Source organism: Chiloscyllium plagiosum, chromosome 22 (genome assembly GCF_004010195.1).
Source record: "Chiloscyllium plagiosum isolate BGI_BamShark_2017 chromosome 22, ASM401019v2, whole genome shotgun sequence".
Lineage (NCBI taxonomy): Eukaryota > Metazoa > Chordata > Chondrichthyes > Orectolobiformes > Hemiscylliidae > Chiloscyllium > Chiloscyllium plagiosum.
This window is the reverse complement of record NC_057731.1, coordinates 12,089,203-12,115,261: the sequence shown is the minus strand read 5'-3', so window position 1 is coordinate 12,115,261 and position 26,059 is coordinate 12,089,203. Positions and strand designations below refer to the sequence as shown.

The 26,059-nt window shown below is 40.5% G+C and overlaps 1 protein-coding gene across 1 annotated transcript in view; it reads right to left on the bottom strand.

Annotated features, from left to right (window-relative positions):
* The window catches only part of ptenb (phosphatase and tensin homolog B), a 154,961-nt gene that overhangs the window by 61,733 nt on the left and 67,169 nt on the right, over positions 1-26,059 (bottom strand). The window contains exon 2 of the mRNA XM_043712395.1: positions 17,616-17,700. Coding sequence (XP_043568330.1) covers positions 17,616-17,700 — 85 coding nt within the window. The remainder of the gene's footprint in view (positions 1-17,615; positions 17,701-26,059) is intronic.

Here is a 26,059-nt window from a genome sequence, read left to right as displayed (position 1 = left end):
ATTGGATGGGATCAGACAACTGGCTAGAATGTAGTGCAGCCAGCTCAGATAGATGCCAATCGAGTGAAATCAATTGAAAATTCTGACGAGTTGCATGATACAATACCATACAACAGGTCAAAATTTATTTTGACTGTGCTATCGTTTGTGTTAAGCTAACTATTATTTTTGTTTCAATTTTTAGTGATATTTTTGGTGATTTGCCCCTAACCCTGTTTTTCCATAGGCCCCATTATTTCTATTGCATGATTTTCTATCACACAATGTCGCATAGGAACGCAACAATGGCATTATCAGAGAACTACCTGTATCTTAAATTGATGCCAGCTGGGCCAGGCAGTATCTTTTTGTTTGAGACTTCCCAGTGGTTGATAAAACCGAATGCCTTGCTAAGGCAGAAGCCCAGAGTGTAGTGCCTTGGCCAAAAGTGGAGAATTAAGCAGTCGCCAAGAGCCCGAAAATTAGAATATAGGTACAGTCAGTTCTGCTAGAACTTGATAGTTCAGTTCTCATGCAATCCTGTGTTATAAGAAAATCGTGTAATAGCAGCACCATTTAAATAATGGGGCCGAAATCATGTTATAACTAGTACACACTTTAAAAGTTCACACTTTAGAAACAGTGTCTCAGTTTGTCAATCGCACTATAGTGAATTCACATTAATGAAACACGCATATAAAACAACAACCTGTAACTTGGAAGATTGTACTGATGCAGAAAATGATAACAATGAGGAAAGGTGAGACCATGGAGGAACTTGAAAACAATTGTGAGAATTTTAAAACTCGAAAGTTATTTTAGGCAAAGGCAAAGCAATGGGATATGACAACATCAAAATAAAATTTTAGAAACAACTTGGGCCTAGGGCACACATCTGGCTGACTCAGTTCTACTCAAGAATCATCAGCACAAACCTATGGGATAAGAAATCAACCAGTGCCATTCCAAAACCTGGAAAAAATCTTATATCAGCAGCCAGATACTGTTCAATTTCACAACTGTGTGTTTTAACATTTTTGAATGCCTTTTCCCACAATGCATTTCTCCTGTAGTAGAGGCTATCCTCAATGTCAACTAAGCTAGTTCTTAGGGATGTGACATTTAATTAAGTTCTGACATTCACCACCTTATTTAACAAAAACAAGGAGCTTCGAGAGGAGGGGAATTTACAGGTGACAATGTTCCCAAGAATCTGCTGCCCTTGTCCCTTGAGATGAAAGTGGGTTGTAGGCTAGGCAGTGGGGTGTTTAAGGATCTTGGGTGAATTTCAGCAGTACATCTTGTGGATAGTATACACAGCTGCTACTAAGTAATTAATACATAATAATGAATTAAGTGAAGTTCTTAACTGTACTCTTCCACTGTAATAATATTTCCTGATTTAAACTACTTGGCTAATCGAAAGAAACATGCAAGAGATAGCCACCCGTTTCTGTGACATCACTCTTCAGCTCTGATGGATAAAAATAGGTTAAAGGCACTTGATCAGTTTTCAATCTCCCACATGTTGCAGTTCTTCTCACTCAGATTTCTGCCTTCCTTTTTCATCCGTAGCAAGTCTAGTCCCCATCACATCATATGGGCATGTTAATCGCAAACTATTTATCACATGCAATGACCAATGGAGTGCCAGGTTACTGCATTAGGACTTAAGTATGGTACCTTAGACAGACTGGCTTTAGAGTTATTGATTTGTTTATTCTAGTACATTTGCAGAATGAAATGGCTGAAGACTGGGATTTAGGGATTGTTTTTATATATTGTGAATTTTGTTTTAATTAGTACATTTAACGATGGGACTTTCTAATATTAAAAATCCCATCATTAAGTGTACTAATTAAGACAAAATTCACAACTGATGCAAGTCAAACAGCCAAGAATGAATTGCCCAGATTATATGAAGGCGAAAGAATAAAATTATATCTTTTTAAAAGAAAACATGCACAAAGTACTGAAGCATTTAAGGAAATATTTTCCTGATCCACATCTACTTTCAATATATGTGCAACCCTTTAAGGATTTCAATTTAAAAAAAACTGATTTTCACATGCTTTCTCATGACATCCAACTCTAGTTTCCGTACTACCTCTCCTGACTTCTCCACTGAGGCCAAGTTATAACTCTGGAGGCAAAGGACATAAAAGTTAGGACTATGAAAGAAACAAAATCTATAGCAGATACTGAGCAGTACAAAAAGTGCAGGGGAGGATCTTAGAAAGAAAATTGGGAAAGCTTCCCTCCATCATAAGGTCAGAATGGGAATGTGCATTCATTGGTGAACAATCTTCAGCATCATTCACAACTCCTCAGATACCGAAGCAGTCCATATTAAAATGAACAAGGTCTGTACAATATCCAGGCTGACAAATGGCAAGTAACATGTGAGCTGCACAAATGCCAGCTCCACTGAGACAATCTGACCATTGCCCCATGGCATTCAATAGCGTTACCATCATTGAATTTTCTATCATCAACATCCTGAGGGTTACCATTGATCAGAAACTTGCCACATAAACACAGGTGGCTTCAAGAGCAGGTCAGAGCCGAGGGATACTGTGGTGAGTAACTCATTTCCTGCCCACCACCTACATGGACTACTCACCACTCACCTGGATGACTGCAACTCCAGCAACACTCAAGAAGCTTGACACCATCCAGGACAAAGCATTTCGCATGATTGGCACCACAATCACAGGCATCCACTCCTTTCACCACCAATGCTCAGTAGTGCAGACTGCAGCTATCTACCAGATGCAAAGCAGAAATTCACCAAAGACACTTAAACAGGACTTCCAAATTTCCAGGAAAACCACTACCTGCAAATCCCCCTCAAAAGCACTCACTATGTCGGAAACATAAGTGCACTGTGGGTTGACCTCCAGCACATGGACTGCAACAATTCAAGAAGACAGCTCATCACCACCTTCTCAAGAGCTACTAGGGATGGGCAATAAAATGGTCAACCAGTGATGCCCATCTCCAACAAGTGAATAAGAAGAACTGAAAAATTAGAGATGAAAAGAAGTGCTGGAGAAGCTCAGCAGATCTGGTCGCGTCTGCGGAGAAACAAACAGAAAACGCTGAATCTAATATGACCTTCTTCAGAATTATGGGCGGATTTGTGATGGGTTTTAAGATATTGAAAAAAGTGGGACGAGCAATTAGAACAGAAGGAAAAGTCAGGAAAAGGATAAGGGTGAGGGAGATTAGAGATCAAAGGCATAGAACAAAAGGTAAGGGGAGTGGTAATAGTTGTAGAGATTGGATATCGCATAGACTCAGGAGTAGATATTAATGCCAGTATACAGGTCAGCTCTAATTGAAAGCAAAACATGAAACCATGAATATAAACACTATGGAAAGAAAAAAATAATTATATCAAATTGGAGCACAGAGTTCAAAGTCTGAAGCTGTTGAACTCAATATCAAGTCCAGAAGTGTTAAAGCAGAAAATGAGATCCTGTTCTTTCAGTGTTTATTAGGATTTACTGCAACACTGCAGTAAGCCTTTCTCATAAGTATAAGCATGAGAACTGAAATGACAACCAACTGGAGAACTGGGGTTATGCTTCAAGACTGAACAGAGGTTTTGCACAAAGCAAGCTTTAGTCACCCGAATATTGAAGAGACCGCATTGCATGCAGCAAATACAACAGACTAGACTCAACAAGTACAAGGTGCTGTTCACGACTTTGTACCCAGCAACTCAGATAACAAATTCTTGGGAGTTAATACCTTGCGTGACTCAATTTTAACTTCCAATTTAATTTTAAAAAATCATTCTGAACAGAGACAAAAAAATCATATTCTACTTTTTGCATCAATTTTACTGATATCACGGGTAAACACTAACTCCCAGGGTATAAATCTATGACCCCTCACCTACAAGTGCAACCAAATGCACAGGCCTAAGTTACTCCCTGCATGCAATTGCAAAAGAAGCAAATCCCAGTATAGCACAGGTTAGTTAGTTTACAGTTAGTTGAATGTTCAACTCTAGATAATCACTTTAATCACAAATATCAAAAGGCTGACAAAAATGGTGACTGAGTTTACGAGTTACAATCAGCACATTATACAATGAAATTTTAACTGAAAAATCTCAATAATTCTCCACTCAACATAAGTGAAAGTAAGTTACTTTATATTCAGGAATAAAATTGGAAATTAACTGATCTCTGCACGTTTCTAAGTTACGATATCTTCACCACTTTTAATTCCATTGTGCTCTCTGATAATTTTACCCTTCTACTTTGTCATCTGCAAGGCTTATTTACTCCTGTTTTTCAGATGATAGAAGACAAGGGTTAGGTTTCCAGATAGTTGCCCCGAAATTTAAATTAGTCTTGAGAATATATTTATTTGGTAGATAAATGTCCAAATGTTAAAATAAGCTAGACTGCAGTTAACAACAGTGGCAATAATTATCAATCACAAGGAGTTATCATAACACATCCATTCTCCAATTTATGAAAGGTATTAAATTTTGGTGTTTTTTTTTTAGAAACTCAAGGCGAAAGAGGCTTTCTAAAAAATATTTAAGGATGCCAGAGATGTTCACGAATTCACTTTGCCAGATGCACTCAACAAGGATTAGCTGAGAAATAGATAAATTAAAAATTTCCCCCAAGTGAAATTGTTGGTCAGAATCTGGTCACAAACTGGATGCCACCAAGAAATAGGAAACAGGAAAATTAGAGTAAAAGTGGGCCATTTAGCTGTTTGGGACCTTCCCCAGCATGCAATATAATCATGGCTGATGATCCAACTCAGTATTCCACTTTCATCCCACACCCTATTAATCCTTTTAGCACCAAGATCTATATCTAACTCATCCTTGAAAATATTCAATAATTTTGGCCTCAACTACTTTCTCTATTCATAGAATTCCACAGGCTCATCACTCTCTGGGTGAAGAAATTTCTTGTCATTTCAGTTCTAAATGGCCTAACTATATTCTAAACTGTGATCCATAGCTCTCACCTCTGTGGTCATAAGGAACATCCTTCCTGTGTTTACCTATATAGTCAGAGTTTTTCAGATTTTTATAAGGTCCTGCCTGATTCTTCTAAACCCTACTGAATACAGACCTAACCAAATAAAACGTCTCCATGTCAATTCTGCCATCCCAGAAATCGGTCTGGTAAACATTTGTTGCACTCTCTCCATAGCCAGAATATCATTCCTCAGATAAAGGATACCAAAACTACACACACTACTCCAGGTGAGGTCCCACCAAGACCCCATACTTGAATTCTCTCGCTATCAAGGTCAATATACCATTTGCCTTCTATACTGCCTGCGGTACCTGCATGTTTACTTTCAGCAACTATCGTAGAGGGGCACGCAGGTCTTGTTGCACCTCCACAGACCCCAATCTATTGCCATTCAGATGAAAATTCGCCTTGCTGCTTTTGCTCACCACATTGTACTTCATCGGTTATGCATTTGTCCACTCATTCAACTTGTCCAATTAACAATGAAGCATCTATGAATTCTATTTGCAGTTCACTCTTCCACCCAGCTTTGAGCCATCTACAAGCTTGGAGATATTACGTTTAGTTGCCTCAACTAAATTATTCATATATATTTGAATAGCTGTAGTCCAACACTGATCCCCACCATATCCACTAGTTACTGGTTGCAACATGGAAAAAGACATATTAATTCCTATTTTGTTTCCTGTCTGCCAACCAGTTCTCTATCCACGTCAATAAATCACCCTCAATCTCATGCACTTCTGTTTCACATGCTAATGTTATGTGGACCTTACTTAAAAGTCAAAGTAAACTGTGCTCAGAGGTTCCTCATCAACTTTACTAGTAATATCCTAAAAACGTTTCAGTAGGTTTATCAATACTGGCTCTGTGCAATCCAGTCACTGTTTTCCAATTGCTCTGCTATTAAATATTTTACAGTGGAATCTAGCATTTTCAGGGGACACTTCCCCAAGTACTTCTAGGGTGCAGACTATCCGCTCTGGGCCTTTAATCCCATCAATTTCCTCAATGCCATTTTCTCACTAGTACTGATTTCCTTCAGTTTCAGTTTCTCCACCTCACTTGATTGTGTTTTCTCACATTTTTGGGACATTATTTGTGAGCTTTTGGAAAGCAGTACATATGGAATTGATCTGCCAACTCTTCATTCCCTCTTATAAACTCACCCTGTATCTAAATGTGAAGGACCTAGATGTGATTTCACTAAATTATTTCTTTTTCACATATCTATAGAACGTTTTACAAACAGTTGTGTGTTTACTGCAAGCTTATTCTCATAGTTTATTTTTCTCCTCTTAATCATGCCCTTTGTTCTCTTTGCTGAAATCTCAACTGCTCCCAATCCTCAGATCTGCTGCTGTTTGAGCCAATTTGTATGTCCCATTCATGGATCAAATATTATCCCTAATCTCCCTCGTCAGCCATAGTGGGTTTCCCTTTCCCGTTTCGTTTTATTGGATGCAAAAGATGTGAACAGGATCCTTAAAGAGTACTTGATCTCTGCCTTCACATGGTGCCGACTTTCTCATTAAACAGGACGTGAAGTATTATATAAAATAAGCATAACAAAATAAGCATAACACGAAGAGAAGAACTGGAGGGTCTGAATTCCTGAAAAAAGTGGATAAATCACCAGGGCCAGGTTAATTGAATTTTGCTAAAGGAAGTCAAGAAGGAAACAGCAGATGCTATTTTACAATCCTTGCTAGATACAGGTGAGGTAGCAAAGGATGGGAGTCTACAAATCATCATTCAAAATGGATGCAAGGGAGAGGCCAAATAATTTTCAGTTGGTCAGCCTGACTCTGGTGATGGGCAAATTATGAGAATAAAGACTGAAAGACAGGATTAGCTGTTACTCAGAAAGGTACAATTGGTTAAAGATAGCCAGTGTGGTTTTGTTTTGTGAAGATCATGCCTTAATAACCTAATCGTTTTTTTTTCAGGAAGTAGCAAGGATGATAAGGTGCAGATAGAACAGTGGATGGTCTCTGCATGGACTTTAGTAAAGGATATGACAAAGATCCGTTTAGCAAACTTAACAAAAAAAAAGCCTATGTGCTCAAAGAAAACGTGATGAGTTGAGTTCAGAATTCATTCAGTGATAGAAACAGAGGACTTCATTGGCCCCCTTCATATTGCAAATTCAAACAAACAATGTTAATCTCTACCAAAGTTTTATTGAGATATGTCTCTTGATTAAAATTAAATATATAAACTATAAGTATTAAGTTAGCCTGGAGCAGTTTTTTACACAAGAATAAGATGGTGCTATTTTCTATGCCTGCAGATTAAGAGAAGTAAAAAAAAGGCCCGTAGTAGTGTGATATGTTCTTCTTGTCGGATGTGGGAGTTTAGGGAGACTTTATGTTTTACTGAGGATTATATCTGCAATAAATGCCGTTGGTTACAAATCCTATCAGATCGAATGGATGGACTGGAGCGACAGTTCGAGGCAATGAGGAATATACAACAGCTAGGTGGTGTGATGGTTGGCAGTTATACGAAGGGAGAAAAGTCACACATACAGTCACATAGATGGGTTAACTCCAGCAAAGATAAGAGAGGTAGGCAGGTAGTACAGGACTCTTCTGTGGCTATCCCCATTTCAAACAGGTATGCTGCTTTGGAAAACTTGGGGAGTGATGGATTGTCAGGGGCATGTTAGCATGAACAGCCAAGTTTCTGGTATCAAGACTGGCTCAAATGCAATGAGGAGTACGTCGGGTTCCAAGAAATAGATTGTGTTAGGTGAATCTCTAGTCCAAGGCACAGACAGACGTTTCTGTGGCCAGCAGCAAAAAATCAGAATGGTGTGTTGCCTCCCTGGTGCCAGGATCAATGATGTCTCAGAGAGTGTGGAGCATTGTCTCAAGGGGGAGACGGACCAGCAGGTGGTCATTGTACACATTGGAACCAACGATATATGAAGGGAAAAGGATGAGATTCTGAAAGAGAGAATATAGAGAATTAAGCAGGAATTTAAAAAGGAGGTCCTCGAGACTAGTAATATCTGGATTACTCCCAGTGCTACGAGCTAGTGAGGGTAGGAATAGGATAGAGCAGATGAATGCATTGCTGAGGAGCTGGTGTGTGGGCGAAGGATTCACACTTTTGGATCATTAGAATCTCTTCTGGGATAGAAATGACCTGTACAAGAAGCACAGATTGCACCTAAATTGGAAGAGATCTAATATACTGGCAGGGAGATTTGCTAGAGCTGCTCGGGAGGTTTTAAACTAGCAAGATGGGGAGGGGGAACCAGGTAGGTAGTGAGGAAAGAGATCAATCAGTTGGCACAGTTGAGAGAAGAAGTGAGCCAAACAGTCAGGACAGGCAGGGACAAAGCAAAGAACAAGGTAGGACTGATAAATTAAACTGCATTTATTTCAATGCAAGGGGTCCAACAGGGAAGGCAGATGAACTCTGGGCATGGTTAGGAATGTGGGACTGGGATATCCAAGGTCTCTTTGTTCAGCGAAGATTGGCTTTCCCAAAATGCAGCACCTCACATTTATCTAAATTAGACTCCATTTGTAACTCCTCAGCCCATTGGCCCATCTGATTAAGATCCCGTTGTAAGCTGAGGTAACCTTCTTTGCTGTCCACTACACCTCCAATTTTGGTGTCATCTGCAAACTTACTAACTACACCTCTTATGCTCACATCCAAATAACATATATAAATGACGATTAGTGTACCCCAGCAACAATGTTTGTGCCACACCACTGGTGACTGGCCTCCAATCTAAAAAGCCACCCTCCATCACCACCCTGTCTTCTACCTTCGAGTCAGTTCTGTGTATAAATGGCTAGTTCCCCCTGTATTCCATGAGATTTAAACTTGCTAACCAGTCTCCCATGGGGAACCTTGTCGATTACAGAAACATGGTTGAGGGCTGGACAGGACTGGGAGCTTAATGCTCCAAGAAACAAATGTTTCAGAAAGGATAGAAAGGGAGGTAAAAGAGGAGGGGTAGTGGCATTTTTGATAAAGAATAGTGTTACAGCTGTACTTAGGGACGATATTCCCGGAAATACATCCAGGGAGATTATTTGGATGGAACTGAGAAATAAGAGAGGGATGATCACCTTATTGGGATTGTATTAAAAACCCCCTAATAGTCTACAGAAAATTGAGAAACAAATTTTGAGGAGAGCTGAGTTATCTGTAAGAATAATAGGGGGGTTATGGTAGAGCATTTTAACTTTCCAAACACAGGTTGGGAATGCCAGTGTTAAGGGTTTGGATGGAGACGAATTTGTTAAGTGAGTACAAGAAAATTTTCCGATTCAGTATATCGATGTACCTACTAGAGAAGGTGCAAAACCTTTCCTACTCTTGGAGTGACTGAGGTGTCAGTGGGGGAGCACTTTGGGGCCAGTGACCATAATTCTATTAGTTTTAAAATAGTGATGGAAAAGGATAGACCAGATTTAAAAGTTGAAGTTCTAAATTGGAGGAAGGTTAATTTTGACAGTATTAGGCATGAACTTTCAAAAGCTGATTGGAGACAGATGTTCACAGGTAACGGGAGGGCTAGAAAATGGGAAGCCTTCAGAAATGAGAAAACTAGAGAATGTAGAGAAAGTATATTCCTGTTAGGGTGAAAGCAAAGGCTGGTAGGTGTAAGGAATGCTGGATGACTAAAGAAATTGGTTAAGAAAAAGCAGGAAGCATATGTCAGGTGTAGACAGGATAGATCGAGTGAATCCTTAGAAGAGAATAAAGGCAGTAGGAGTATACTTTAGAGGGAAATCAGGAGGACAAAAACGGGACATGAAATAACTTTGGCAAATAGAGTTAAGGAGAATCCAAAGGGTTTTTACAAATACATTAAGGACAAAAGGGTAACTAGGGAGAGAATAGGGCCCCTCAAAGATCAGTTTGGCAGCCTAAGTGTGGAACCGCAGGAGATGCGGGAGATACTAAATGACTATTTTGCATCAGTGTTTACTATGGCGAAGGACATGGAACATACAAAATGTGGGGAAATAGATGGTGACATCTTGAAAAATGTCCATATTACAAAGGTGGAGGTGCTGGATGTCTTGAAATGCATAAAAGTGCTAAATCACAGGATCCGATCAGGTATACCCTTGAACTCTGTGGGAAGCTAGGGAAGTGATTGCTGGGCCCCTTGCTGAGACAGTGACAAGTGAGGTGCCAGAAGACTAGAGGTTGGCTAACATGGTGCCACTGTTTTAAGAAAGGTGGCATGGACAAGCCAGGGATCTATCGACCGGTGAGCCTGACGTCAGTGGTGGGCAAGTTGTTGGAGGGAATCCTGAGGGACAGGATGTACAGGTATTTGTAAAGGCAAGGACTGATTAAGGATAGTCAACATGGCTTTATTCATGAGAATTCATGTCTCACAAACTTGATTGAGTTCTTTGAAGAAGTAACAAAGAGGATTGACAAGGACAAAGCTGTAGATGTGATCTATATGGACTTCAGTAAGGCGTTTAACAAGGTTCCCCATGGGAGACTGGTGAGTAAGGTTAGATCTCATGGAATACAGGGGGAACTAACTAGTTGGATACAGAACTGGCTCAAAGGTAGAAGACAGAGGGTGGTAGTGGAGGGATGCTTTTCAGACTGGAGGCCAGTGACCAGTGATGTGCCACAATAATCAGTGCTGGATCCACGACTTTTCGTCATTTATATAAATGATTTAGATCAGAACATAAGAGGTACAGTTAGCAAGTTTGCAGATGACACCAATATTGGAGGTGTAGTGAACAGCAAAGGTTACAATACGATCTTGATCAAATGGGCCAATGGGCTGAGAAGTGGCAGATGGAGTTTAATTCAGATAAATGCAAGGTGCTGCATTTTGGGAAAGAAAATCTTAGCAGGACTTATACACTTAATAGTAAGGTCCTGGGGAGTATTCCTGAACAAAGAAACCTTGGAGTGCAGGTTCATAGCTCCTTGAAAGTAGAGTCACAGGTAGATAGGATAGTGAAGGAGGTGTTTGGTGAACTTTCCTTTATTGGTCAGAGTATTGAGTACAGGAGTTGGGAGCTCATGTTGGCACTATACAGGACACTGGTTAGGCCACTGTTGGAATATTGCGTATTATTCTGGCCTCTTTCCTACTGGAAGGGTGTTGTGAAACTTGAAAGGGTTCAAAAAAGATATACAAGGATATTGCCAGGGCTGGAGGATATGAGCTATAGGGACAGGTTGAATATGCTGGAGCTGTTTTCCCTGGACCATCGGAGGCTGAGGGGTGACCTTATAGAGATTTATAAAATCATGAGGGGCATGGATAGGATAAATAGACAAGGTCTTCTGGGGTGGGGGGAGTGCAGAACTCTAGGGCATAGATTTAGGATGAGAGGGGGATGATATAAAAGACACCTAAGAGGCAACATTTCATGCAGAGGGTGGTATATGTATGGAATGAGGTACCAGAGGAAGTGGAGGAGTACAAGTCCAACATTTAAATGGCACCTGGGTGGGTACAAGAGGAGGAAGGGTTTGGAGGGATATGGGCCAGGTCCTGGCAGGTAGGACTAGATTGGGCTATCTGGTCAGCATGGACGAATTAGACCAAAGAGGCTGTTTCCGTACTGTAAATCTCCGACTCAGAGATGCTGAGTAGTTTAAGCCTAAATTCTCTGAAATGATTAGATTAGATTCCCTACAGTGCGGAAACAGGCCCTTCGGCCCAACAAGTCCACACCGACCCTCCGAAGAGTAACCCACCCAGACTATCTCCCTCATGCACCTAGCACTATGGGCAATTTAACATGGCCAATTCACCTAGCCTGCACATCTTTGGACTGTGGGAGGAAACCGGTAACAGCAATTGTGAAGATTCATGTGAGAAAGCATTTCATGGACCAGAGTTAAGCAGAAAGCAAGGTAAGTCAATTTTTATTCCTTGGAACTCAGATCGTCTGAAAGAACAGAAGATTTTCAGAATATGAAAAGTTACAGAGTTGTAGAATCATAAGAGTCACTGTGGCACAAAAGGAAGTATTGCAGTTCATTCTGGCTCTATTTGGAGAAACACAGTTAGTCCCATTCACCTGCACCATTTCTGTAGCCCTTCATGTTTATTCTTTCAAATGCCCATTCTACTTTCGGTTGAAATCTTGATCTCTGCTTCCATCACCCTCACCAGCAGCATGTTCTAGGTCAAAAAATTATTTTCCTCCTATCTCCTGAATCTGTTGACTCAGCCCCTAAATCTGTAACCTGAAACAGTAATTATAGTTAGCAATGTGTAGAATTCTGACAAGAAATATTATAAAAATAATCAAAAAAATTAATGGAATGCCAGCCTTTACGTCTTGAGGGGTGGAACATAAAAGGAAACAGAAGTTTGCTGCAGGTACACAAAACCCTAGTTGGACCTCACTTGGAGCATTTGGACATATCTGGGAACTATAAGTAGTATCATGCACTATAGTATTACATGCAGTTCTGATCACTGCATTATAGGAAGGATGTGGAAGCTTTGGAAAGGGTTCAGAGGAGATTTACTGGGATGTTGCCTTGTATGGAAGAAAGGCCTTATGAGGAAAGGCTGAGAGAACTGAGGCTGTTTTCATTGAAGGGAAGAAGGTCGAGAGGTGACTTATTCAAGACGTATAAGATAATCAGAAGGTTGAATAGGGTGGACAGTTAAAGTCATTCCTTGGATGGTGAAGGGACATAGATTTAAATTGAGGGGTGATAGATTTAGGACAGATATCGGGGTAGTTTCTTTACTCAGAGATTAGTAGGGGCATGGAACGGCCTGCCTGCAACAGACGTAGACTCGCTGACATTAAGGGCATTTAACAACATCCTTCTTACAGAAAAGCGACCAGACTTGCACACAGCATTCCAAAAGTGGCCAATGTCCTGCACAGCTGCAACATGACTTCCAACTCATATACTCAATGCACAGACCAATAAGGGCAAGCATATCAAATGCTTTTTTCACTATCCTATTAACCTGCAATTCTACTTTCAAAGAACTATAATCCTGTACCCCAAGTTCTCTTTGTTCAGCAACATTCTCCAAGATTTACCATTAAGTGTATAAATCCTGCTCTGATTTGCCTTTCCAAAATGCAGCACCTCACATTTATCTAAATTAAACTCCATACACCACTCCTCAGCCCACTGGCCCATCTGATCCAGATCCTGTTGTACTCAGAGATACACCTCCTTCACTTTCTACTACACCTCAAATTTTGGTGTCATCTTACCAACTTAGGTGGTTTGGTGGCTCAGTGGTTAGCACTGCTGCTTCACAGCGCCAGGGACCCGGGTTCGATTCCACCCTTGGGCAACTGTCTGTGCGGAGTTTGCACATTGTCCCAGTGTCTGCAAGTGTTCCGGTTTCCTCCAAAGATGTGCAGGTTAGGTGAACTGGCCATGCTAAACTGTCGGTCGTGTTCAGGGGTGTCTAAGTTAGATGCATTAGTCAGGGGAAATGTAGAGTAATAGGGATGGGGAACAGGTCTGGGTGGCGTACTCTTTGGAGGGTTGTTGTGTACTTGTTGAGCTAAATAGTGTGTTTCCACACTATAGGGATTCTATTCTATGATATCCCTCCTATGTTCACATCCAAATCATTTATATGAATGATGAAAAGCAGTGGGACCCAGCACTGGTCCTTGTGGCACACCACTGGTCACAGACCTCCAGTCTGAAAAGCGACCCTCCATTAGGCAACCCGTATCCACCTTCAAGTCAGTTCTGTATCCAAATAGCTTGCTTCCCCTCTATTCCACGTGATCCAACCTTGCTAGCCAAGGAGGAACCTTGTCAAATGCCTTACTGAAGACCATATAGATCACATCCACTGCTCTGCCTTCATCAATCCTCTTTGTTTCTTCTTCCAAAAACTCGTTAGTCAGACACGCTTCCCCATGCACAAACCCATGGTGACTATCCCCAATCAATCCTTGCCTTTCCAAATCATGAAAATATTGCCCCTCAGGATTTACTCCAGTAACTTTACCCACCAGTGATGTTAGGCTCAAGCAGTCTATTATTACCTCGCTTTTCCTTACCACCTTTTTTTTTTTTTAAGATTCCCTACAGTGTGGAAACAGGTCCTTCAGCCCAACCAGTCCACACCGACCCGCCGAAGAGTAACCCACCCAGACCCATTTCCCTCTGACTAATGCACCTAACACTATGGGGCAATTTAGTATGGCCAATTCACCTAAAGTGCACATCTTTGGACTGTGGGAAGAAACTGGAGCACCTGGAGGAAATCCATGCAGATACAGGGAGAATGTGCAAACTTCACACAGACAGTCACCAGAGGCTGGAATCGAACCTGGGACCCTGGTGCTGTGAGGCAGCAGTGCTAACCACTGAGCCACTGTGCCGCCCCAGTCTTTTCTTAAACAGTGGCACCACATCAGCCAACCTCCAGTCTTTTGGCAACTCACTTGTGGCTGTCGATGATACTAATATCTCAGCAAGGAGCCCAGCAATCACTTCCCTAGCTTCCCAGAGTTCTAAAGGTACACCTGATAAAAGTGTATAAATCCCTGACATCTTATGGGTTTTAAGACATTCAGCACCTACTTTTCTGTAATATGGACATTTTTCAAGGTGTCGCTATTTTATTTGTCACAGTAACCACTGCTGCAAAATACTCATTAACTGCTCTGAAGAGTTACCAGACAAAATATTAACCCTGCTTTCTTCCCATAAATGCTACCAGATCAGAGTTCCTCCAGCAATTCCTGTTTTTGTTTCCAATCTCCAGCATCCACAGTTCTTTATTTTGTTTTAATTCTGACATTATTACCTTGAATGTTCATTTTAATCTAGATCTTAACTCTACAAATTCTTTCAGCAGAATCTCCTTTCTACTTCTATAATTGTCCTTGGCAGTTTATGGCAGTGAAAACTGGACCACGTCGTCAACCTGAGAAGACAATAAACCTGGCACCAGGTAGGCTACACAGACTTCGAGACCCACTCTCAGACACTGTGAACCGTGTCTATATTGCTATATAACTATATTGCCCCCTACCACTTCTATGTTCATGTTTCCTCCACTCATTTGAATAGATCCCTGTATGGTTCTGCCATGGTCAGTTTGCTTATCCCTGCAACATCATTACAACTTGCAAGAATCTTGTTACTGTTGGACTGCACCACTCTCTACCATTGGCAAATATCCACTGTATTAACTTCTGTTTTAAACTTCTATATGACAATGCCAACTCTCCAACCAAGGTACACAGTGATAAATAGGTTCCAGTAATCAGCACTTAAAAATCACAGCAAAACTTTGACATTTACAGAGTAAAAACTTGACAAAGTTATGAACTGGGAGAACTCTGTAGATAGGCTGATGAAATGAGCAGACACATGGCAGATGGAATTTAATACAGAGCATGCAAAATGATACATTTTGACAGAAGGAGAAATAATACAGGTTGAAGAGAACAATCCCAACATGAGCACAGAGCAGAACAACCTGGGGATACGTCACAAATTAAAAGTTGCATGAAAAAGTCAAGAAATTTGTTTACAAAGACAATCCCGAGCTTTATAAATCAACAAACCGAATGCAGTGCAAGGAAGTTACACACTCTTTAAAAAGAGTGATTCAGCTGGAACTGGTGCACAGAGTCCAAATTATGCATCATGATTTATGTTGCATGTGAATCCCCAAGAGTGTGTGAAAACATATATACAACATTTTGATGAATCAGGGTCTTCACTTATAGGGACAGTGTTCTTTGGGGAAAAGGGCAAGTTGACAGTACAGTTGAAAAGTGTATTCAAACCCATTAGGGATCTGGAAGGAATGGATAAGTACAGGTTTTCTCTATTGGCAGAAGGGTCTGGAAGAGAGGGCAGATTTAAGATGATTATGACACATATCTAATGTGCCTCTGATAGTGATATACACAAATACAGAATTGTGTTTTCTCTGCTGCAGAATGATATCATCTGTCCAAATGGATAACAGACTGACAGCTTTCTTCCACATTTCCCAGAGGAACAAGCGCGCCAAAACTGGGCATGTATTTTTCTGCTCCTAAAAGATGGTGTACCCAGGAAGCTTTGAAACAAAATATTAAGTAATAATCTGCCCCAAAATGTACATCCTCTATACTCTAGAAAATAGATTGAATTTTTGCAGCATAGTAGAGAACAAATGATCAAAAAGTTGACACATTAGAATCTTTCACCTTTTTATGAAGAGCCACCATCCAAAAACAATAATTTAATTTGGAATTAAACTCAACAATGTTCCAGTATGCTTCACTAACTAATTGTGGGATGAACGCTGACACCCACACTTCACAATAAATTCCCAATATCAAATGATTCACGTGGAGGTCAAGCAACTAGATAAGATCCTCACGGCTTTTCATCTGATACAAAACCAAGTTCAACCAACCTACAATTTGATGAAACAAATGAAAGTCTAATAAAAAAAAATTAATAAAAACAGTATAACCTCAACTGTTCCAAAAGTATTTTCAAAATGTTTTACAGGACCCCTGAAAAAATATGCCAGAATTATAAACAGCAAAGTCAAAGGAAATCACAAAACTGCTTTGAAATGCATTTATTTTTTATTGATATATTCTATTGTTGTACTATTACATTTTTAATGGTATTCTATAAGATGAACTTGAAGCTCAATGGATGGTAAACCCAACAGTAAGACTTCTGTGGTGATGTTATAGTTTCATTTTAAGAACTGAATTATTAGATTACTGGGCAAAACAAACTGCATGAAGACATTGTACTTCCAACAGTATGCACTGGACCTCTTACAAGTTTTCATCCTATGCTTCGCTTTGTGCGGTCATGACTAAAAACAGGGGTTGACTTGTTGACATTAATGGCATGGTCAATTCAACAGATCGAAGTTTCCAAATTTTCAGCCAGTCAGAAATAATTTTTAGGGAAAAAAAACAGACCTCAAATGAATAATGTAGCAAAATAAAGAACTTAAAATGTTTGAGACAAACAATAACTGGAGGAAAAAGGTGCTAGCTTTACAGTTATACAGCTTTACCTGAAAAAAAAGTAAAATAAAATTTGTGATTATTTCCTAAGAATTAACATGTACCCACCAAATTCCCAGTCTCCAACCCCCAAAAAATGCAAATACCCGTTTAAAAGTGTGAAACTGAGACAACTTAAAATTATGAAGTAACAAACCACAAATTCAAATATAATTTCAATTCCTGTAAAGTATAAATGGAAATGTAAATCAAGATATCAAGAGGGTACACATTTTAAGCTTATCATCAAAAACCAATAATTTAAAGTTACAAACCAGTTTCTACAACACTTTGCATGTTTTGAAATGCTAACACTGAAACAGTAAAGTTGCCATAGTCCCAGAGAGTGATAGGTTGCAGTCTCATTAGAGAGAGACACAATTGGTAGTGGTTGACTCTGGGGGTCACCATGGTCTAGGTCGTGGCCTCAGGTGATACGAGAATTGAACCAGCGCTATCGGGATCACACTTGATGACATCCAGCCATCAAGCCAACTGAGCTAACTGCCAAATAGTATCAGAAACACAGCCCTCCATTTTCAACAGTGAGCAACTTCAGATTTGCCTTTTTTTTTAAAAAGAAAATGAAAGATAAATTCTGAATTGATTTACTTACTTTACAACATCGTCAATGTTATTTCGATAGACGCCTTCAAGTCTCTCAGCTGGAAACCCCATAGCGATGATGTTTGGATAAATATCTGATTATATAGGTTAAGAATAACAATAAACAGGTGACATTTAAAACAAACTTCTTTTCAGAAAGAACAAACACATAATGCAAACTGTTGAATTGGATTTCTGTACAATTTTAATTCTTCATCGTATTTGGATACCTTCAAACAAAACCTTAAAATAAAATTGCCTTCTAAAATTATCATTGCAAATCCTGGTTTCAATGTAAAATATATAAGTATGTTTACACTGCTCAAAATGAGCAATGTAGTGAGTACAAATGTGCATGCTTTAATCACCATTTCCAACACAATTGCTTGTCCATTCGATTCTCCATGTACTGAAAATAGTTTAAAACTACCCAATTCTGCATGCTGCCTAATGAAGGTTAATTGCTGCCAACCATTTGACTTATTTTTCCAGTACACTGAAGTTATAAAAATATAAAGATATTAAGATTAAACTGTTAACCAAATCTCAGTAGAGTGTGAGGGCAAGAAGAGGAAAGCGAGTGTGAAACATGAAGGCATGTTCAAGAGTAACAGTAGAAGCAAGAGGAGAAAAGATTAGAATTTTAGGGGATATGAATAGGAAAAAAAAGTGGGATATACACAGAAGAACACTATTTGCACAACTTTGCTAAGTAAGTCAGTTTGTGTTTAAGTAAAAAGCATGAGCTCAGTCTAATTATGCAATTTTATGTTATTACATTGTGGTTGCATTGGCAGAGGTGGTGGCAACTTTTGTCCTCACCTGGTTGTACAGACAGCAAAGTACTTCAGTTCATAGTCCTGTACAGACTTTTCTAAGTCAGTAAGGGAAGCGCAGAAATAGCTCAAGTCACAAACCATAACAAATTTGGTGCATGAACAGTCATTCCAACAAAGTGATTCAATTTAAATATCCCAAATCATGAAATAAAAACATATTCAAGTATCACTCCTGAAATCTGGGGGAGGCAATGGCCTAGTGGTTTTTATTATTGGACTGTTAATTCAGAGACCCAGGTAATGTTCTGGGGACCCGGGTTCAAATCCCACCATGGCAGATGGCAGCATTTGAATCTGGAATTAAGGGTCCAAAAGATGATCCATGACCATTGTCAATTGTCAGAAAAACCCTTCTGGTTCACTGATGTCCTTTAGTGAAGGCAACTGCCATCCTTACCTGGTCTAGCCTACATGTGACTCCAGACCCACAGCAATGTGGTTGACTCTTAACTGCCCTCTGGGCAGTAAATGGTAGCCTGGACAGCAATGCCCTTACTCCATCAATGAATAATAAAAGAAAACTAAATTCATGCAAATAACAGAATGCTTATAAAGATGAAGTTCTATATTTGTAAGTTATCTTCTGAGTTTATTCATGAGTCAGCAATACAACTGAACCCAGATAGTCATGCATATAACCTTCAACATTTTTCCCACTTTTATCAGGGTCAAACCCCCAAATTCTACAGCTTACTGCACTTAATGCCTTAGCGACATAATTTATAAAACTTGTAACTTGAAGGAGCAACATGAACTTACAGGATCACTAGACAGTAGTGGTTATGTCAATCATAACTAACTGATCGAGAAGTTCCATTCCGTTTGCTGCTCTTTATTCTGTAACTCCTATTACCCACTTCAGCAGCAATCAGCAATTCCCTAAATTATTGTAAGGTGCTGCTTCCATCATCCTAGCCAAAAATGGATCTCTCTTTTGTATAGAATGAAACCTTTCCAAATTGCTCACAAATTATATACCAGAAATGTAAACCTCTGACCTCTTGTTTCCTGTGAAGTCCAAGTGTTCAGAATCAGTATTTCTATACTTCTGTGATTTCTCATGATTAATTAATTCCAAAACTGGCATATTTAAACATTTCTAAGTGTTTCTCATAACAACAATAATTTCTACTATACAGTGCCTGGAAAGTTATAAATCATCCCAAAGTGCTTCACAAGAGTGATTGAATTCTGAACCACAAAGAGATATCAGAGGCCATCCAGCTGACAGCATGGCCATCAACAGATAACACTAAAACTGGGGATGCATGCAAGAAAAACCAGAGGTTTGCAGAGCAGTGAAGGTGGCTATAACGGCAAGGAAGGATTTGAAGATTAAGATCTTTTAGGCTCAACATCATTGTCAGAAAGGAAGCCTATTGAACAAAGATAGGTTCATGAGCATCGGATGGATCGGTTGCCAGTTTTTGCAGCTCAAGCAACTTGGGATCGGAGGTGAGGAGCTGGTCAGAGCTGCACACGTTGCATATCAGGGAGGAATAAAATTACTTGGCCCCTAACTCCAGGAGGCAGTCATAACACATATTGGGTAATTCAAACTTAGTCTGTGAACAAGGACAAGAGGATGTGACTGTGGATGAAGCAGGTATGAAGGGGTGGGTACTTGAGAAGCTTCTGTCCCTGTAATTTTTGAGTTATGGAATTCTTGCAAGCTGGGTGGATGAGGGGGTGGCTGCAGGGAGGATCAGCAAAGTGTCACTTTGTTAGGCGGAGCTATTAGGGGAAGGAAAAAGGAATAGCCTTGTCTTTGAGGCTAGAGAGGAGCTTGTCACAGGAGTGGGGGATCCACACCGATACAAACGAAGCTGATAGAACTGGAAAGGACTGCTGCAAGATTCTGAACAAATTAGGAGCTAAACCAGAAAGCAGAACTTCCAAAGTAATAATTTCAGAATCATTATCTGAATCACAGAGCAAAATGATTAAGGGTAAAAGAAGGGCTGAAGAAGGGCTTATGCCCGAAACGTCGATTCTCCTGTTCCTTGGATGCTGCCTGACCTGCTGCGCTTTTCCAGCAACACATTTTCAGCTCTGATCTCCAGCATCTGCAGTCCTCACTTTCTCCCCTAAGGGTAAATAAAGTCAAGGAGTTAGAAGAGTAGCTCAAAGATTGGCACTGAAGGAATGGGTTTCAGTTCTTGGGGCACAGGCATCAGTAATGGGGAAGAAGGAACCTGCACCAGTAAGAAAACCCTCACTTGAATCAGTGGGCAATGTCCTAGCATATTGAATAATTGAGGTGAAGAAGAAGGACGGATGGGTATGGTTCAGGATTGGAGGTTACACAGACTGAAAAAGGTTATAGTGCATTTTAGCGGTACCATTTTGGTAATGATTCCCAAAGTCCGATAAGGGACAGAATATACATGCACAACAAAAGCAGCAAATAGAGTGAAAGGCGGCAGAAATGGCAAAAAAGGCTCTTCACTTAAATGCAGAGTATTTGAAAAAAATAAATGAAATGAAATAAATAGAAATTAATGTGCCTGACTTTACAGCCATGACAGAGATATGATTACAAGGAGATCAACGATGGGAATGAAATATTCAGGGCTATGAACTTTCAAATGGACACACAAGAATGAAAGTATGGTGGGCTAGCTTTGTTACTAAGAGATTGTAGAAGTATGACAACAAGAAATGATCTTGGATTAGAAAATGAAGGATCCATATGGGTGAAGATTAGAAATAAGATGAGAAAGACAACATTAATAGTAGTAGTCGAGAGGCCCCCTGACAGTAGCCATATGGTTGGACAGAATAAATAAGCAGCTAACGAGGTTATGTAAAAGAGGCAGTACATTAATTATGGGGTAACATTAGATTAGATTCCCTACAGCATGGAAACAGGCCATTTGGCCCAACAAGTCCAGACCGACGTTCTGAAGAGCCACCCACCCAGACCCATTCCCCTACATTTACTCCTGATTAATGCACCTAACACTACCAGCGATTTAACACAGCCAATTCCCCTGACTTGCACATCTTTGGACTGTGGGAGGAAACCGGAGCACCCGGAGAAAACCCACGCAGACACGGGGAGAGCGTGCATACTCCACACAGACAATTACCTGAGGGGGGGATCAGGCCGGGTCCCTGGTGCTGTGAGGCAGCAGTGCTAACCACTGAGCCACCATGCTGCCTTTAATCTTCATATAGTCAGACTGACAGAGGTAGCTACAAGGAAGAATTCAAGTACATTCAGGACAGCTTCTGAAAGCAACTGATTGTGAATTTAATCATGGCCCAGACAATGTTGGACCTGGTAACATGTAATGGGATGGTATTAATAAATAATCTCAAAAGTAAAAGATCATCCATGAAACAGCCATGGTAACATGATAGAATTTAACATTAGCTTGAGAAGGAGAAACTTGGGAAGCAAGTAACAGTGCTGAAATTAAATAATTGTAGTTACAGAGGGATGGATTGGACTGAGAAAGGAATTAGCAGAAATGAGGGTTGATGAACAATAGACACAATAGACAATAGGTGCAGGAGTAGGCCATTCTGCTCTTCAAGCCTGCACCGCCATTCAATATGATCATGGCTGATCATCCTTAATCAGTATCCTGTTCCTGCCTTATCTCCATAACCCTTGATTCCACAATCCTTGAGAGCTCTATCCAACTCTTTCTAAAATGAATCCAGAGACTGGACCTCCACTGCCCTCTGGGGCAGAGCATTCCACACAGCCACCATTCTCTGGGTGAGGAAGTTTCTCCTCATCTCTGTCCTAAATGGTCTACCCCGTATTTTAAGCTGTGTCCTCTGGTTTGGCACTCACCCATCAGCGGAAACATGTTTCCTGCCTCCAGAGTGTCCAATCCTTTAATAATCTTATATGTCTCAATCATATCCATTCTCAGTCTTCTAAACTCAAGGGTATACAAGCCAAGTCGCTCCAGTCTCACCAGGGCTCTGTACAGCTGCAGAAGAACCTCTTTGCTTCTATACTCAATCCCGCCTGTTATGAAGGCCAGCGTGCTATTAGCCTTCTTCACTACCTGCTGTACCTGCATGCCTACCTTCATTGACTGGTGTACAAGAACACCCAGATCTCTTTGTACTGCCCCTTTACCTAAATCGATTCCATTTAGGTAGTAATCTGCCTTCCTGTTCTTGCCAACAAAGTGGATAACCATACATTTATCCACATTAAACTGCATCTGCCATGCATCTGACCACTCACCTAACCTGTCCATGTCATCCTGTAATCTTCTAACATCCTCCTCACATTTCACCCTGCCACACAGCTTAGTATCATCAGCAAATTTGCTAATGTTATTACTAATACCATCTTCTATATCATTAACATATATTGTAAAAAGCTGCGGTCCCAGCACTGATCCCTGTGGTACCCCACTGGTCACTACCTGCCATTCCAAAATGGAGCCATTTATCACTACTTTTTGTTTCCTGTCAGCCAACCAACTTTCAATCCAAGTCAGTACTTTACCCCCAATACCACACGCCCTAATTTTGCTCACTAACCTCCTATGTGGGACTTTATCAAAAGCTTTCTGAAAGTCCAGGTACACTGGATCTCCGTCGTCCATCTTCAGAGTTACATCCTCAAAAAATTCCAGAAGATTAGTCAAGCATGATTTCCCCTTCATAAATCCATGCTGACTCTGACCTATCCTGTTACTACTATCCAGATAAGTCGTAATTTCATCCTTTATAATAGACTCCAGCATCTTTCCCACCATGGAGGTCAGACAATGGCAGGTATACAAGGGAATAATTCAAAATCACCTATCAAGATCACAGTAAGAGCATCTCCCAGTGAGGAGGAAGGATTCTAGGAACAAGATAAACCGACTGTGGTCAACCAAGGAAGTTAAGGATATTAAGTGAAAGAAAAACAAAAATGTGGCAAAAATCAGTGGCAAGTCAGTGGTCTGGTAAAGTTTTAAAAGCCAATGACACTTGACCAAAAACAAAATTCCTGGAAAAAAACATCCATGACAAAACAAGGATGGAGAAGTGATAAGGAGACGGTTAGACCATAAGACATAGGAGTGGAAGTAAGGCCATTCGGCCCATCGAGTCCACTCCGCCATTCAATCATGGCTGATGCGCATTTCAGCTCCACTTAAAGCAAAATTAAAAAATTATAAACCCCAGGAAAAGGCAGGGGAATTGAACAAATATTTTGCATTAGTCCTCTCAGCAGAAGACACTAAAAGCATTCCAAACATAGCAAATAATCAAGGGGCTGGGAAGGAGTACGGCAAGAGAGAAAGAAACTAAACAGAATAAAAACAATAACTCACATGAGAGAATAGTACTTCAGAAATTAATGGACTAAAAGGCCCCGACACCTGAGGTTGCATTTTAGGATTTTACATAAAGAAGATTAGTGGATGACTAGAAGTAATTTTCCTTGATTTCTGGAAAAGTCACTAATCATTGGAAATCTGTCAGAAAACACCCATGGGAATGAAACAAAAAGTAACTATAGGCCAATTAAATTAATAGTTGTCATTGGGAAAATGAAAGTCGATATAACTTTGTGGTTAGCACTGCTACCTCACAGCGCCATTGATTCCAGCCTCAGGTGTCTGTGTGGAGTTTGCACATTTTCCCCGTGGCTGCGTGGGTTTCCTCCAGGTGCTCCTGTTTCCTCCCATAGTTCAGAGATGTGCAGGTTGGGTGAATTGGCCAAGCTAAGTTGTCCATAGTGTTCAGACATGTGTAGGTTAGGAGCAATAGTCAGGGGCAATGTAAGGCAACGGGTTTCAATGGTTTTCTCTTTGGAGGATTGGTGTGGACCTTTGGGCCAAGTGGCTGTAGGGATTCTATGATAATATTTTCATCGCAGAGTATTTAGAGTTACATAACATAATCAAGTGGAGTCAGTATGGCTTCATGAAGGCAGAATCATACCTGATATGATCATGAGTATTTTTTGAGGTGGTAACAAACAGAATAAGGGGGACCAGTAGATGCAATATATTTGGATAATCCAATGATATTAGATATTACAGAAAATGCTACTTAAGATATAAGCCCATGGTGCCGGGCAGTATATAAGCATGGCTAACTAACAGAAGATGAAAGTTATGATAAAAGGAGAATTTTCAACTTAGCAGGGATCAGTGCTTTTATTATTTATTCATCAATTTTGTTTTACAATACATATTAATGATTTCGAGGAGGGAAGAGCTTATGCCATAGCTAAGTTTGTGGGCAATAAAATAATTAGGTGGGAAAGCAAGGTAAGGATGACAAAGATTCTATAAAGGGATGTAGACAGGTTAAATGAATGGACAACAACTTGGCAGGTCGAATATAATGTAGGAAAATGTGAGAAGTCTGCAGCTCTGCCACAATGGCTGTGGGGCACAGCTTGAGTAGATCTTTCTTATCAGGGTCTTTGAGTTGAGAAACGTTAAGTCTCCTGCTGCAGAGACTTTTCTGCCTCTGCTGGTTTAGGATCAGGTTGATGAACATGGTAGAGATGATTAGTTGGTAGTCCAGTAGTCAGCAGCTCTAGCCATAGTATGGGTAATATGGACATCTTTGCGTTTGCCCGCTTGAATGATGTAGTCTATTCAGTGCCAGTGCTTGGTGCGAGAGTGTTACCATGGAATCTTGAGCTTGTTCCTTCGCTGGGACAGGGCGTTTGTTATAATAAGGTCATATTATAGGTCTACTCATATCCAGAAACATGAAGGGAAGATATTGAAAAGGTGTGGAATAAGCAGTGCTGCTAGGACATTGAAGGAGTGGATGCTGCAGAGGATTGGGGCACAGTGTTTGAAAGAAAATGGTGTAGGAGATAAATGAGGGACAAGATCAAGAGATGTGTTGCTGGCGATCTCTCATTTTGCATAGACTGAGGCTATGCTGAGATTTCTAAATAGGTTTTACGGTGTTAACAATTCAGTCTGGGAATGGTGAACCAATAGAATTTGATAGAAGTAGGGATGATACTGTATTCAGGCCTCCATATTACACAGTCTGCAGGAGTACAGAGAAACCTCAACTAAGGGCATGGATGGGTTGGACCGAAGGGTCTGTTTCCATGCTGTAAATGTCTATGACTCTATGACATGGACGGGGAGTATTTCGGTCGGTTAATCAAATTCCAGATAATCTAATGCCTGATAACATAGTTTAGCCAAGCTTCAGGACCTTGCGATCTTGACGGATAATCGAGGATCCTCTGTAGTAGGTTAAGAAAGATCAAAATGTGCAAAACTAGCACTGTAGAATTCAACAATTGTGAAGTTCTAAAACATACGATAAGCAGTGAAAGATGCTTCAGTGGTCACAAAAATAAATCCTGACCATATCTTAGATGTGAAAATGTGTTGCTGGAAAAGCACAACAGGTCAGGCAGCATCCAAGGAACAGGGGAATCGACGTTTCGGGCATAAGCCCTTCTTCAGGAATGAGAAAAGCGTGTCCAGCAGGCTAGGATAAAAGGTAGGGAGGAGGGACTTGGGGGAGAGGCGTTGGAAATGCGATAGGTGGAAGGAGGTCAAGGTGAGGGTGATAGGCCAGAGTGGGGTGGGGGCGGAGAGGTCAGGAAGAAGATTGCAGGTTAGGAAGGCGGTGCTGAGTTCGAGGGATTTGACTGAGA